Source organism: Giraffa tippelskirchi, chromosome 11 (assembly GCF_054371585.1).
Source record: "Giraffa tippelskirchi isolate mGirTip1 chromosome 11, T2T-mGirTip1v1.2.pri, whole genome shotgun sequence".
In the NCBI taxonomy this organism is placed as follows: domain Eukaryota; kingdom Metazoa; phylum Chordata; class Mammalia; order Artiodactyla; family Giraffidae; genus Giraffa; species Giraffa tippelskirchi.
In genome coordinates this window covers 145,650,481-145,665,512 of record NC_137285.1, presented here as the reverse complement: position 1 = coordinate 145,665,512, position 15,032 = coordinate 145,650,481, and the positions used below count along the sequence as shown (strand labels likewise).

Sequence of the window (15,032 nt, the reverse complement as noted above, 5' to 3'; positions counted from 1 at the left end):
TGTCTTCATGTTTTTATGATAAGCTGTCCTGAGACCTTTTTGAAAATAGGCAAGCATATAAATAGTAAATAAATAAGCCCAGTACTCAGCAAGCTTTAGGAGCCTGCTCAATTCTTTGGAATCCTGATTTGGGAGACTTCTGCTCTCCCCCTTTAAATCTGTAGTCTTCGTCCTTACTGTCTCTGTGATGTGGTAGAGACAGTCCTCGTACTGATGCTGCTTTGTGACCCTCTGATAATTTTCTTCATAGGGTCTAGGTTATACTCCAGTGTTTGAGGTTGATATTTAATTTCCTTGATCAGGCTGTCTTTGAGGGACCTATAAGCTAAAATTGAGATAGGCAGCCCATGTCAGGTCAAGGATGAACCTGCCTGTGGTGCTGCTGTCATGCAGAGGTGCAGCTTGTGTGCTGATGGTTCTGACCATAGGGCGTGGCTGAGGGTTATGCAGCAGGTCTGAAAGGTTGGGAACGCCCTGCCCAGTCCCCACCTGTGCCTATGCCAGGGCTCAGGTGGCTTGGCTCTTCCTACCCTTGACCTTTATTCTCTAATGCTGGTAAACTGGAACTTCATAGTCCAGAAACTATAGCCATGGTTTTGCCATACTGCCCCCATAAATCCTTCCTGGATTTTGCCTGCCAGTAGCTACAGACACTGTTGCTTGTTGTTACGTAGGGGATGTGTGCTTATACTTCTTTCTCAAGGATAAAATTCTGAAAATCTTTCAGATGCTGAAGAAGGAAGAAGCAATTCCATGGCCTGGAACTTTAGCAATTGTTCATTCCTATATTGCCTACAAAGCAGGTAAAGAATTATCCATTACTGCTGTTTGAATGAGCCTGCTTTTGTTTAAAAGTACTGACAGTATTTGTTTTGTTTTCAAAAGGAACTTTAAAGTTACACATGAAAAGCTTTTATTGAAGGAAATAAAAAGTTGGTTGTAGTAATTTCTTGGGGAGGAAAACTGAGAAGTGAGATCTTAGTTATGTAATGCCAAGCCCAAGCCACTGACAGTTTTCTTAGTGTCCTTTTACATGTAGAACAGAAAGTCCAGGTGAGCAGGTTCTGTGCACTGATGGCACATGGGACTAAGTTTTTTTTTTTTTCCTTCCCAGCAAAAGAAGAAGAGAAACAGAAATTACTTAAATGGAGTTCAGATTTAAAACAAGAACGAGAACAACTAGAGCAGAAGGTGAAACAGCTCAGCAGTTCTATAAGTGTAAGTCAACCTCATGCCTTCAGTGACAGGTTCAGAGATGCAGAACTTGACGTGTACATCAGAGGATGTGTGGATCTCAGGGTTGATGCATTCCTTCAGCTTACTGACACTGCTACCTTAGGTGGTTGCAGTTTTCCTCCAGTTAGAGGTACAGGGGGCCAGTTGGGACATGGTGCCTTAGCCAAGCTCTGGAGCATCCTCTTGGCTTTAATCTGAGAGAAAATTTTCAGTCTCTAGATTTTCTCTGCTACTTGAAGAGGTCAAGTAGCAGCTACAAGAGCAGAGCCAGCACCCCGGTGAGCTCCTGAGCATGTTGGGAGGAGTGTGGAGCCGCCTGAACAGACCACGTCTCCATGTGTAACTCTTCCCAGTTGCTCTAGATAGCTAGTGGGCCTGTCCGGGCAGGGCCTTCCCTCCTGTCCCCTCTCCCATGCCCTGCTGATTGCCTCTCTAGGGTCCCCTGCACAGCCCGAGAAGGAGCGCTTTCTGGAGATGAGTACTGGAAGTAAACACCGCCCAGCCTGGCTGACCAGGTGGGAAGGAGGGCTGTGTTTGCCGCAGGGATTCAGAGGCTCCTCCTGACCAGAGCAGGCTTTCTTTTCCACTGAGTAGGTCCCCTTGTTGCAGTGAGGTGGCCCCAGCCCTCGTGGACGCCAGGTGGTACCCTGGACTTGGTGGCAGTCTTGCTGTCCTTCCTCATTGTACTGCCCATTGTGGCTGGCAGGTTTCACACCGCTTTCCCTGCCTAGAACAGAAGCCAGCAGGTGTGGGAGGCCTCATACAACCCAGCAAAAGGCTACCTGTCCATGACCGAGCAGAAGGCCTTCCCTTGGCTGCAGTCTTTGACTCTCCTAAGCATCATTGAATATCCCGCCTTAGGGCCCTGCCTCTAAAATCCTACTGTCCCAGTGGTCTTCAGTAGGCCCTCAGACTGAATCCAGATACCACTGGCTTATGTCTGTCCTGGAAAGCTCAGCCCAGTCCGGAGCGTATCAGCATATTAGCAAGGTAGAAGCATATCCAGACCTGCCCAAACCAGCTCTCAGCTGTGAGAGCTTTTTTTTTAAATGCCTTTTATTTTGCAGTATTATAGTGGTAATTCATGTTTGGCTGTAAGTCCTAGTGTCAAGTAGTGGGCTTTGAAACCCCTCACTCGATTGCTCTCTCTCGCCTCTCGGGCCTCCTCCTTCCCTTGGGTAGCAGCGTCCGCTCCAGGGGGAGCAGAACAAAGTGTAGGGCTGCACACTAGCCAGCAGGGATTCCTGTGTCTGGAGAGGGCTGCCGGGTTTGTCAGGACAGCCGGAGGCTCAGCGCCACTGCCCTTCTCATTGGCTGCAGAAATGCATGGAAATGAAGAACACCATCCTGGCCCGGCAGAAGGAGATGCACAGCTCGCTGGAGAAGGTAAAACAGCTGATCCGCCTCATCCACGGCATCGACCTCTCCAAACCTGTAGACTCTGAGGCCACTGTGGGGGCCCTCTCCAACGGCCCGGACTGCACCCCCCCTGCCAATGCCAGCACCTCCACGCCGGCCCCCTCCCCGCCCTCCTCCTCCTCCCAGAGCTGCACAGTGAACTGTAACCCGGGGGAAGAGACTAAATAACAGAGCCCCGCTAGGAGAAGCCACGAGATCCCGGCGGCAAGGAGAGCAAAACACTGAAGACTCTAGCAAAGCCAAGCCGGATTTCTTCTGGAAAGTACAGAATTCTTTTGGTTCTTTGGTTCCAGAGAGAGAGAAGATGCTTGTGCCAGGTGGCACCAGAGTTTGCCAATTGATCCTTCTTATTCTGTGTGTACATGCAAAGATTGGACCATGTTACATGAAATAGTGCCAGCTGGAGGTTCTTTGCCAGCACCATGCCAAGTGAAATAATATATTTACTCTCTCTATTATACACCAGTGTGTGCCTGCAGCAGCCTCCACAGCCACGATGGGTTTGTTTTTGTTTTGTCGGGTGGGGAGCGGGGATGGGCGGAGGGAGGAGAGAGCAGGTTTCAGATCCTTGTTTGCCGAGCCGTTCGTCTAGGTAGAGAAGACAAGTCCAAAGAGTGTGTGGGCTTTCCTGTTTCTAAACTTTCACTACTATAAAACCAAAAAGAGGAAATCGAGATTTCACCAACCCCAGTGCCCAGAGGAGGGATGGGGGAGGGAATGGGAGGGAGCCGGGGTGGGAAAAGTATATCGAATAAGCAGTATTTCATAGTGTCTTGAGTGGGCACAGTGCCCGGAGAGATGGACACCAAGAACTAGCCACCCGGTTCTTCTCCGGAGCACCCCGCTCCCTGACCATGGCGCCCCCACGCTCCCCAGGTTCCTTCCCTGCTTTGGCAAATTGGTGCCATCCCCATGGGTGAGCCGATTACCTTCCCTCTCCAAGAACAAGCAGAACCAGGCCTCAGGTGGCCCTTGCCTGGGGCAGGGAAGAAGGGTGTGTGTGTGTGTCAAGGAAGGAAAAACGGTGGATCAGTGATTTTACTTGAAAACAAGCTCCATCCCTTTTCTATATTTATAAGAAGAGAAGATCCTGAGCGAAGCAGCACGCGACCCAGGTGTGTGTGAATCGAATGGAGATGTTTCTTTTCTTTTTTTTTTTTAATTTTTGTTTTTGTTCTTTTTTTCTTTAAAAAAAAAAAAAAGTTTTATTTTGTTGTTTATTTTACTTTTTTGGTAACAAAGACTAAAATAAGGAATAGAAAAGCTGTTTTTCAGGCTGACAGTCCAATTAAGGGTAGTCGAGACCTTGCATGGTAGAATAGGAATCATAGTGTCAGTGAGGTCCAGTGAGTCTGTGTGAGTCCTTGTGTCATCGTTCGGGCACTGTTTTTTTATGCAAGGGCAAAAATCTTTGTATCTGGGGAAAAAAAACAACAACAACTTTTTTTTTTAATTAAAAAGGAAAATAAAAGATATTGAGGTCTTCCTAGTGTTACTTAAATTAAGATCAAGGTAAGAAACATTGTAAAAAAAAAAAAATACAAAAGTGCTATTTGTTTCCTAAAAACAGTGATTTCTATTAAAAAGGTGTCAGAACTGGAGAAAATGCTGTGTAGTTATAATTTTTTAGCACAGAACCTGCTGATGATGATGACATTTTGCTGTGTTTGTGTCTCAAGACTGGTGGGCTAGTCCCCGTGATTTCTGTCCTCCGAACAGCTGCAGCCCTGGAAGGCAGGGGCAGAGCTCTCCCACCATCCTCCCCTCCTCAGAAAAGACTGTCCTCCCTGCTTGCTGCAGGGAGCCGGGGCTCCTGTTTCTGCAGCCCACACGGAGCACGGATGGTGTCAGGGCCCTGCTTCTTGTCTCCTCGGGTTTTGCTGGAGCAAAAGGCTGGTGCCTAAATAAGATCCCTTCCTTTGGTGCTGCTCTTGGTCTTTCAGCCACCAGCATTTTGAGTGCCCGGGGGACAGCTTTGAAGGAAGTGGCCAGTGAAGCTCATTGGTGCCCACACAGCCCGGCTTTGAAGGGTGCAGGGAGCAGGCTGGCTGCATCAGTCCTTGGTGCTTAGAGAGGACAAGGGAGTGAGATGTCTTGAGGGGACAGGGTGTCTCTGAGACGAGGGAGTCCCTGGGTGGCCTTTGTGTCTTCACGCCTTTGAAGAGAGGTCTGCCTCTCCAGCCGCTTTCTCTGCCTGCTGGCTCCAGGCACTGGAGATGGGAGCCTTACCCCACTTTGCCCACCCACAAGCTTCCTGGGTGACCTTTGGCTAGAACGCTGTGCTTGCCTTGGCTTGGCCTGTCGCCTTCTTGAGAAAACCAAGGTTCTGAAAGGCTTGGACCAATTCTATCATTTTTGCCTTGTGGGAAATAAATTTTTGTCCCGTGTGCACTCCTGCTGGAGACCTTTGCCCATGGCACACATCTGGCCCCAGGAGAGAGGCAGAGACTCTGTGCCCGGGCACTCCCAGAGCATCTCCCCCAAGCCCGCCCCGTGTCCAGTAAGGGCCAGAGTCTAGGAGGGGCAGAAAGGGACCAGTCGTCTCTCCCTCACCTAATGAGGCCTAGAGAGACCGAGATGGACCCTGAAGGCAACTGCCACAGAGCAGGTCCTTTTCATGTCAAACGTGTCTCTTCTCTGCCACCAGTTTCCATTCCTCTTCCTGGGATGTTTGTTAGAAGAGGGGATGAGGAGGGGGCTGCACCAGCCTCTTGAGAATCAGGGCCTGGCTGCAAGGTTGCCCGAGGGGGAAAGAAAGGCGCTCCCTTTGCTCATGCAAAAACCAAGGTGCTATGTCTAGTCAGGGAGCTCGGGGAGATGCCTGGACTAGTTGGAGGAATGGTTGGCGGAGCTTCAGAGCCCAGAGGCAGGCTGTGCGCCCTGTCTTGGAGCCCTCCCACTGGACTTGTCTGGGCCCAGAAACAGGAGGTGGCCGCATAGTACCTGTCTTCTTGAAAGAAGAGGCCTTTGCTCAGGAAGGAGCCACCGGGGATTCTCAGGGGTGGGCGGCTGGGGTAGGAACTAACTGACCAGGGTTTTGCAGGCTGCTGTGAGCAGTCACACTCTGACCTTGCCTAGGGTTGGGGTACGGATTCTTCTCAAGTTCAGATGTAAGCTGTTGTGCTAGTCAACTAGGATGACTGAGTGAAAAACTGCAACCCTGCCCCCAAACCTGCATTCTGGATTCAAATTCCCAAACCCCCCTCACTGCAGAGAAAAGGCCCTAGTCACCAGCGTCCTCCTCCTTCACTGTCCTGCCAAGAGAAGACGCTCCCCGTCCCTCCAGACCCGAGGGTCCCTGTGACCGCCTGAGACACATCTTCACGACCGCCTCACCTCCCTCTTCCTCTCTGCTGCTTTTCCTCCTGTCCAGATGTAGCCACTGACAGACACATCTGAGGGCAGCCTGCTTGCGGCTGCTTCAGAGGCCAGGGGAGCGGCTGGTCTGGGACTGGGACTGATCCAGCTGCCCTCATGGGCTGGATCAAGAGGCCTCTTGTCAGTCCCGTGGCCAAGGTGACGTGCCCTGGAGGCAGTGAGGTCATGTTGCTGTCATCTTCCCTGCTTGCGTTCTTGCGTGTGGCCTGCAGCTCCCTTTTTCTTTCAGAGCCTGCTGGGTCTTGTCTCACCTCCGCTGAGCTCATCCAGAGTTCTGCTTGCTTCCTTCCTTACTGGGCTCTTTGGGAGCAAGCCTGCCAGTCATGCCTGACAGGGAGGCCCCGCTCAAGACAGCCCCTCATGGGCCTTAACCTCTGTGGGGCCTGTACCCTGGCCATGGCAGCCTCCGGCTCACACCCAGCGCCCAGTTTCCCTGCAGGCCTGTGTCCCTGCGGCTTCTTGGCTCAGGCTCAACAGGGCGTATGAGTGGGGTGCAGTTCCTTGCCCCACGCCTCTCCCGTGAGGGCGACCGCATTTCCAGCTCATTGCAGTCCCTGCGTGTGCAGTCGCCTCTCCAGCCATCTCTGCCATCTACTCCTGGGGCCAGCGGAGCCCTTTTGGGCTCTCACCCCAAACCACGATGACCCACACAGCACACTCATAGAGGTTTCCTCCTACATTCCCTTTTAGGGTTTAGTCTTTCTCATTTATCCAAAGGGCTTAATTTAGGAGACTTTTACCCCAGGGGAAGAAGGCTTTTTGGTAGGAGCAAGAATGGGGGCCCGGGTACATCTTCCAGTCCCTGGGTTCTCCAGATTCCATGAAGGTGACCTTGCTCTGTGTAAAAAAGAAGACCGTGGACCTCACCCCCACCCCTCAGCTGGGCACCCTTGGCAGGAAATGGGAGACTCATTCTCTCCGACTTATAGTCGTCCTCAGTGTCAGCTCCTTTCCAGGAGGTGAAGGGTAACCTCCCACCAGAATAAAGGGGAAGAAGCCGAGTTTCCCTGTTTAGAGAGCCCCGGTGGAGCTCCTGAAAATAGCCCTTGTAAAGGAAGAGTGGGGCTCACAACTTCTCTTCACTCTCCGCTCGCAAAGGCTCTTGATCCCTGGAGGACTCCACCAGCCCCACAGCAGCCTCTGGCCCCTGCCCCTCTCTCCAGTGTTGCTGGGTCCTCCGCCCAGGGTACGCTGCAGTCAGGCAGGACAGCCGGAGGTCAGTGAGCTCTGAGCAGAAAAGTGCCAGCCAGCTCCCAACCTGTCTCTTGTCCAAGCCCTTTGTGATTTCAGTCTTGGTAGAACTTGTATTTGGAGTTTTGTGCTTCAAAGTTTTTGTTTTTGTTTGTTTGAGTTTTGTTTTGAGGGGGTGGGGGGGATACAGAGCAGCTGATCAATTTGTATTTATTTATTTTAACATTTTACTAAATAAAGCCAAATAAAGTCTCTCAGACTCATGGTGTTGGGTTTGTGGCAGGGGAGGGTGGACAGGACACACACACTCCAGTCCTGGCCTCCAGGGGAGGGCCCCATCGCTGGACTCCCGCCGGATCCAGCACCTCCCCAGGCTTACTGACTGGCTCATGCCCCAAACCAAGAAGAACGTGAAAAGGAGCTGTTAAAACTTAACGAAAAGGGGATGTTACGGTTGAGAGGATGTAGGAACCAGCCCCAAACCAGCTGGGGCCGAGGAACACTAGACCCACCCGTATAGCAGCGTCCGAGGGAGGCCCCAGGCCTCACCCCACAGATGCCCCCCCACAGCCCCTCCCCAGAGACCTTAAATAATTTAAATAGCAGGGAGGGTGGGGTGGTGGCAGGGCTGCTCCTGCGGCCGGTCACACACAGCGACGACGGCGGGCAGCGTGAGGTCAGGCGGGGCCTTGGGGCTGCTGCAGGGCAGTGAGGTATTTGAGGGCAGCAGCCCCGTAGTGGCGCGACAAGTCCTGGTGGAACTCGTCCTTGAGGGCCCAGAGGCAGTCACGATAGGTGGGGTTGGAGCGGAAGCGGGTGATGTCAAGGCTTGGGGCGTGCGGCAGGTGGATGGTGAAGGCCTCGGGCAGCACCAGGAGCTCGTATTCCTGGGGGGCATGAGGAGAGGGTGGGGGGATGTGGCAGCTCTGGGGTGTGGGGAGCAGATTCACCCAATGTCAGAGACTTGAGTTCTACAGAGGGCCCTTAATGGTACGGTGTCCCACTGGATAGTGAGCCCCCCGGGCCTGCTGTCTAGTCGCTAAGTCATGTCTGACTCTCTTGTGAACCCACAGACTGGAGCCTGCCGGGCTCATCTGTCCACGGGATTTCCCAGCCAAGAACACTGGAGTGGGTTGCCCTCTCCTGCTCTAGGGGAATCTTCCCGACTCAGGGATCGGACCTGTGTCTCCTGCATGGGCAGGTGGGTTTCTTTCCCCCTGAGCCACCCGGGGCAGCCCTCGCTGGGCCTAGAGGTATTCTCAGATCAAGTCTGGAGACAGCAGGGCACCCCTTACCTGTGCATCCAACTCTATGATATGGGCCACCTTGTTCCAGCCAAAGCCCACGAAGCGGGAATCGTAGCGGGGACAGTCTCGTGGCACCACCACGTAGGGCTCGTAGTCAGCTGCCCACTGCACACGGTACGGGGCCTGAGCCTCCCGCCAGCGGGCATAGTCTGTGGGTGCATGGCCCTGGGGCCACTCGTGGTACCTGTGGGGGCCAGGGTAGGACGGGGAGCCAGTCTGAGGCTGATGGGGGTTGGTGTGGGGAACAGCAGTGCTGAGGGGGGTAGGCCAGCGGCCTCTCCCACCTGAAAGTGTAGAGAGACCCAGCGTCCAGCAAGGCCAGCAGTTCGGCTTTGGAACTGGGGAAGCTGAAGCGGTAGTGCAGGGTCTCGAATGCGGGCACCACCAGGGCCGCTTTCCGCCTGCCGCCCAGCTCCAGCTGCTCGATGGAGGCCCTGAGGAGGGAGCACCCCGTGAACCGGAGAGAGCTGGGAGGGCTCTGCCTCCAGCGCTGAGTCCAGTGGTTCTCTTCTTATTAGATGTAGGACCCAGCTTCTGGGGCCAGTGCACGCTGAAGCACGGACACGAGTCCAGAAGGAGCAGGGACGCCCCCGCCAGGATCCATAGCTGCCCCCGACCCTGTCCACACCCACCCGGGTGCCGTGGCTCTCCCCCGCCCGGCCCACCTGAGGTAGTCGTAGAGGGAGTAGGCGGGCAGGAAGTCGATGTCGCTGAGGAAGACGTAGGGCGTGAGGGCCTGGGCCAGGGCCACGTTGCGGAGCTGGTTGATGGGGTAGAGGGAGCCCTCCCGGTACACCACGTGGTAGGCCACGTCCTGCCGGGCAGAGAGCACCGCCGAGGTCTCCACGAAACGCAGGAACTGCTGAGCCTCTGCGTCTGTCAGGTACAAGGCCAGGCTCATGGGGCCCGGCCAGTGCCTGCACAGGGCTTCCAGCATCTGCAGCCTGGGGTGAGGGGGGTGGTCAGCCCAGGGGAGGGCTGGGGTGCCTCCCGCGCTCGCGGCCGCGGACAGCCGCCTCCAGTGGCTGGCTGAGCACCTTGCAAGCACTTTTCAAACTGTTCTTACTTAATCGTCACAGCTACCCCACAAGATGGGTCCTTTCTCATTTGACAGATGAGAAAACTGAGGGCCAGTGATACTAAGCGTTGCCCACGGTTCCACAGCTACGGAGGGCAGGTTCCCGACATCTGGGTGATCCCCACAGCCTGAGCTCCTTCTACCGTCTCTCCAGTGTCTCCAGCTCCTGGAACTCCTCAAGCATCAGGCAGTAAGAGCTCTCCTTCCACCAAGTGGAGCCCTCCTCTCGAAACTCCCGGACCGCACCGTGCTCCCTGGGGCTGCCCTCGGCTCCCTCACCGCTCCATGGAGAGCTGGGCCACCAGGGTGACGTCGTGGGGCTGGGGGGGCGGCGGCTTGTGGGGCAGGAAGGTGATGTGCACGCGGTGCACCGTGAGCTGCTGCTGCCGGAACTCAAAGCAGGCATCCTGCTCCTCCAGTTGTGCCAGGGCCTGCTGCAGCTGAGGGGTCGTCGGGGAGAGGAGGATGGGCTGGGCGGGGCAGGCGGACAAGCCCCAGACAAGGCCAGGTCCCACCGGAGCAGGGGGTGAGTGGGGCAGAGCCTCCCCGAGGGGAGGGAAGGGAAGGTGCCTCCCTCTCACCTGCTCGGCCCCAGGAGGGGGCGGGCAGGGGCATCCAAAGAGCTCTCTCCGTAGCAGGTTGCCGTCGTACTCCAGGAAAGTCAGGTAGAGGTTGCGGAAGGATTCCACGTGCTTGTTCTTCACGCGAAGCTTCTTTGGTGAGTTCCAGTGGATCACCTGGGATCAGGGAGGGCATGGGAAGGGGCCGGGGGGGGTGCGAGGGGGGACGGGAGCTGGGAGCAAGAATCCCCATGGGAGCCCATCACCACCGCTCAGCACCCCCGCCCGGCTCACCTTGAGGTCAGACGCCTCTGAGTAGCAGCGCTCAGCCAGTGTGTGGTCTGACAGCTGCACGTTCCACATGCAGGGCAGGGGCTGCACCAGCCACGGGTGCTCCTTGATGACGGCGTTGAAGATGTCCTGGGCAGAGACCGTCGCCATCACACCTCAGCCCAGAGCCTGCCCCCACCGCCCTCCAGCACCCCCAGACCTGGTCGGCCAGCGAGGTGGCGGGCAGGGTGAGGAGCTCCCGCTTGGCCGTCAGCTTCCACATCTGCTCCCAGCCAGCCTGCCGAAGTCGGTCCAGCCGTAGGAGTATCACGCCTGCTCAGGGGGGAAAGGCTGTCATGCCCACCTAGGATGACCAGCTCCTGGGGCCAAGGCTCCTGAAGGTGTCTTCCAAATGCTTGTTTTTGTGCCATGTTAATATTTTCTGACTGCTCAGACGTGAGTGTGGACTAGCTGTGTCCACAACTAACCCTCTTCGGTGTGAAGGGGAGGCAAAGCACAGTTTACAAAGCACCCCCACAACCATCCTTTCAGATTCAGTGGTCTCAGGGCTGGGAAAATCACTCCCATTTAATGGATGAGAAAACTGAGGCTCAGCGGAATCAAGTGACTTGGCCAAAGTCATCCAGCATCATCAGCTCAGGTTGGAACTGTGATTTCTGGCTCTTCTCCCAGTGTTCTTTCTACAGAACAGTTCTTGGGGGCCTCCCAAGCTTTCTATGCCCTAACCAGCCCCAGGGGCCCAAGGACCAGTGGCTGCCCTCCTGCCTCCCCCCCCACCCCCACACTGTCCCCACCTGTGTTAAATCCCCGGCCCAAGGCAGGCCAGGGCCTGTGGTTCCTCCAGAGGTTGCCGAGGTACCAGTCGCTTTGGTTCTCCACGAGACCAATCGCTTGCTTGTCTGGGAGGGAGGGAACGAGGAAGCTGTCTGGGGCTGCCACTGGGCCTCAGGGAGCCACAGGGAGCCTGGAAGGGCCAGGGAAGGGGGCTGACTGGGGTGGGGTCCCAGACCTCTCACCAGAAAAGTGAGCAAAGAGTGCCCAGAGTTCTGCAATGTTGGAGGCAAAGGTGACATCTGTGTCCAGGACAATGACACGGGCCAGGTCGGGGGGCAGGGCACTGGGCAGCACTAGCTTCATGAGCCCATAGAGGCCAGAGTAGTGCGTGTTGGGGATCCAGGAGACCTGGGGCTGTGGATGGAAGCACAGGGCGTGAGCCTGCAAGAGAAGGGCTTACCAGTGTTGGAACATATTCGGGGTGACATACCCAGGAGGGTGAAGGATTGGTGCTTCGGACTGGGGGTCCCAGGCAGCTCTAACCTGCTTTCCCACTGATCCCCACAACCCTGGGAGGAACGAGGGGGCAGAAGGGCTGGGGCTCCTGCCTTGAGTTCGTCAGCGTTGTAGAAGCTGATCTGGACAGCAGGCACCATCCATGTGTGAAAGAGCGTCTCCAGGATGTTCCTGGCCATGGCATCGGTCACCAGGTGAAGGCGCAGTGGGTTTTTCCTTTAAGAAGGACAAGGGAAGAAAGCTGACGGGCCCCAGAAGGAACTGCAAGGGGCGAGAGCCTGCCCCGAGGTGCTTGGAAGTGGAAGCCCCGATTGCTATCGCCAGCTTCTCCCTGCCCAGCTCAGGGTATTCCTACAGCCTCCTTCCAGGGAAGAAAGGGACACTCCTGGCTGTACCTGTAGAACAGCAGGGACTTCACCAGGGTGACGACATCTCTGCTGGAGTTATGTCCCACACAGACGATGGCCACCTGCAAGGGCTGCGGAGGGGACAGCAGGTCGGCGGGCTCCAGACTGGAAGGACCTGGGGTTGGGTGGACTCGGCCTAGGGCAGTGTAGCCCCACCTGGCATCGGATCAAGGCCGCAGTGTGGAGGGGGTGCTCCACGCAGCTGGGGTACACCCCCCTCATTTCCCAAACGGGGAGGCCGGGGCCAGGAGAAGGGCAGGTGTGAACCCGACGCGCCCCCGGCTGGCTGATCAGTGTCAGAGCCGACACCAGGTGTTGGGATTCCCACAGGTGTCCAGGTCCCTGGGCTTGGGGGCGCGGGGGGACCCTGGCATTCCCGCCGCCAGGGGCCGTGCGCACCTTCCTACCTCGCACTTGGGCGGCGGCGGTGGCGGCGGCGGCGGCGGGATGCAGTCCGAGAGGTTGTGGCCCCCGGGGTCTGCCAGCGGGTCTCCATCGAAGGCAGCGGCCCCCCGTGGCCGCGGCCGCCCGTCTGGAGGTACACGTGGCGTTGGCGAGCCTGGTACTGATCCCGGGTCACCCCCGCCCCCCCCCAACCCCGCCTCGCCTCCCGCTCGTCGCCGAGCTCACAGTCCGGGTCCCCGCCGAACAGGAAGAAACCAAGCAGCAGCAGCAGCAGCAGCAGCGCTGCGGCCCCCAGCGCCCCGGGGCGCCCTCGGAGCAGCATGGCTGAGGGCATGGGTCCTCACGGCGGGGCACGACCCCGGGCTGTGGGCTCCATCGCGGGCCCTGTGGACCAGGGAGGGAGAGGCGAGGTCAGCCCTGGGCGGCGGGGCCCGACGGCCACCCGGTCTTCTCTCCCGCCGTTGAGTCGCCACGTTACCTGCTCCAGGGGCGTGGGGTCCCCAACCTTACTCTCTCAGAAGCTGGCTGGGGTGCAGGGAAAGGGGAGGTGGAGGCGCGGGCCAGCCCCGTCCGAGCAGGAGCCAGCCCCGCCCCCAACCTGGGTTCAGGTTTCACCTCCGCTTGGCTGAGTCCGAAGGGGCGGGGAGAGCCCCCCCAGGGGGAAGAGGAGGGGAGGGCTGGCCTGCCCCGCCCCGCTACCAGCAGCCCCTACACCGGGGGAGGAAATGCGGGAAGCCTCAGGGTGGCCGGAGGGCTCGGGGGCAGCCACCCGTGAAGGACCAGTGCAAAACTACCTGCTTTGAGCCCATCCCCCTTTTCCCTGCCCCCTGAACCTTCCCCTGCGGGAGGGGCGGGGTCCCCAGGCCCAGGATCAAAGGAATAGCCAGAATAAGGGAGAGGGGACTGGGCTGGAAGGAAGGGCCTGGCGGGGTGGGAGGTGGGGGGGTCCAGACACCTGCTCGGGGGGTGGAGGCGGGGCCGGCGGCCAAGACCCGCCCAGGAGCGGGAGCACCTGGAGTCCCAGCTTTCCGCCGGGTCTGCTCCACCCCCACTCCGTGCGGGCGGCCTGGAGGCAGAAAACCGCCTTGTGAAGGTCGCCTCCCGCCCAGGAGCTGGCCAGGGGCCTCTTGGGCAGCGCCGGAAATCCCCAGCCCTTGCCTAGACCGTCGTGGTTGTGCCCAGGCCCAGAGCCTGGATCTCTGTCTTCTCCTGCCCTGGAGGGATGGGTGGGCGCTCCGGCCGCCAACAACCCATCACCGTTGATGGAGCCGGAGCGCCTGTCCTCTGCTCTAGGCCCTGTGCTGAGGTTCCCCAGCCTCCCAGCAATCAACCCTCAGCCAGTACTGTGACACCGGCTTGGTTCTCCCCGCAGAGCTGAAGTGACCTATTAGAACACCCTCCTGAGGGTCTACCCCGCAGAGCGCCGCTCCTCCCTAAGGGTTCCCTCTCCCAGCACCCGCCCCTGAGGTTCCTGCTCCTGGATTTGGTCAGATTCTCACAAGGTAGGCCTCTCCTTCCACGTCCCTTGGTTTGTTGTTTTCCGAGTTCTTCTCGCAAGGAGACCTCACTGACTTGTTTATAGCTTGTGTCTCCCCTACAAGGTAGCTGCTCATCAGACTGGGCCTCTAGCACCCAACCAGGGCCTATAAGTATGTGCTGAACACGGATGGGCCGTAGTGTGACCTGGAGAGGGAGGGGTCCAGGCAGTGTCCTTCAGCCCAACTTCCAGCCGTAACAAGTGAGGGTCTGAGAGGCCCCTGCCCAGGTAGAAGTGGCAGAATAGCCCAACCTGAGACCACTCCCCCTCCCCTCAAGTCACCCCCTCTGTGAGGCCAGGATGCCTTTCTCTGGGAAATGGGGGTCTGCAAGGAAGGGCTGGCTTTGGGCCTTTGGAGGCCAGGGGCAGTGGTTACTATGGAGACTGATGCGGCTCCCCATACATCTGGGAATTGAGAGATGAAGGGAGGTAGGGTCCACTGATGTGTCTGGGGCTTCGAACCTTCAGACCCCGGAGCCTCATTTCTACCCTGGAGCTGGGATGTGTGTGAGTGAATCCGTCCCCAGGCCCCTCAGCAGAGACGTGGGGGAGTGGATAGGGTACCCTGTGAGGGCCTGATCGGGGGATCTGTGGAGGGAGCTGGGTCTGCAGAATGACGGTAGTCACTCACGATACTGCCCCTACCCCTCGCTCAAACCTTATCACTCAGGGGGATATTGAGGTGCTGAGATCCTTGCTGGGCCTCCAAGAAATTCTTCTGGGGTGTGGAGGGGGAAAGGGAGATAGGAATGGGCATATGAAAGAGTGCTGGTCTTCCAGGCCAGAGACCTCGTTTGACCCAGCTCTACCCAGGACTTTTCTGTGTGACCCTAGACTACCCGCCCCTTCTCTGGGCCTCGGTGTCCACCTCGGTATACTTGCTGGACTGGTCTAGCTGTCTTCCCCTTGGTTCGGGCCAGAGTGAAGGAGACC

General features: G+C 57.3%; 2 protein-coding genes across 51 annotated transcripts in view; one reads left to right on the top strand and one right to left on the bottom strand.

Annotated features, from left to right (window-relative positions):
* PHF21A (PHD finger protein 21A) overlaps positions 1-4,261 on the top strand; it is a 188,934-nt gene extending 184,673 nt beyond the window's left edge. For 47 of the 50 annotated variants that reach the window (XM_081538382.1, XM_081538381.1, XM_081538377.1 and 44 more), the window contains 3 exons: positions 728-803; positions 1,115-1,218; positions 2,557-4,261. In XM_081538382.1, coding sequence (XP_081394508.1) covers positions 728-803; positions 1,115-1,218; positions 2,557-2,823 — 447 coding nt within the window. In that variant the 3' untranslated portion in view covers positions 2,824-4,261. Of the gene's footprint in view, positions 1-727; positions 804-1,114; positions 1,219-1,672; positions 1,752-2,556 lie in introns of all 50 variants that reach the window. The other 3 variants (XM_081538399.1, XM_081538398.1, XM_081538396.1) reach the window with 1 other exon arrangement.
* Positions 4,262-7,433: 3,172 nt separating this feature from the next.
* Positions 7,434-13,195, bottom strand: LARGE2 (LARGE xylosyl- and glucuronyltransferase 2). Its single transcript, XM_081538341.1, is given in 15 exon segments — positions 7,434-8,111; positions 8,520-8,715; positions 8,816-8,965; positions 9,197-9,475; positions 9,889-10,049; positions 10,191-10,346; positions 10,464-10,589; positions 10,660-10,772; positions 11,255-11,359; positions 11,477-11,648; positions 11,843-11,966; positions 12,146-12,228; positions 12,565-12,750; positions 12,753-12,946; positions 13,041-13,195. Coding segments are annotated over 14 exon segments (2,205 nt in total). The 5' UTR covers positions 12,897-12,946; positions 13,041-13,195; the 3' UTR covers positions 7,434-7,901.
* Between the last annotated feature and the right edge of the window lie 1,837 nt (positions 13,196-15,032).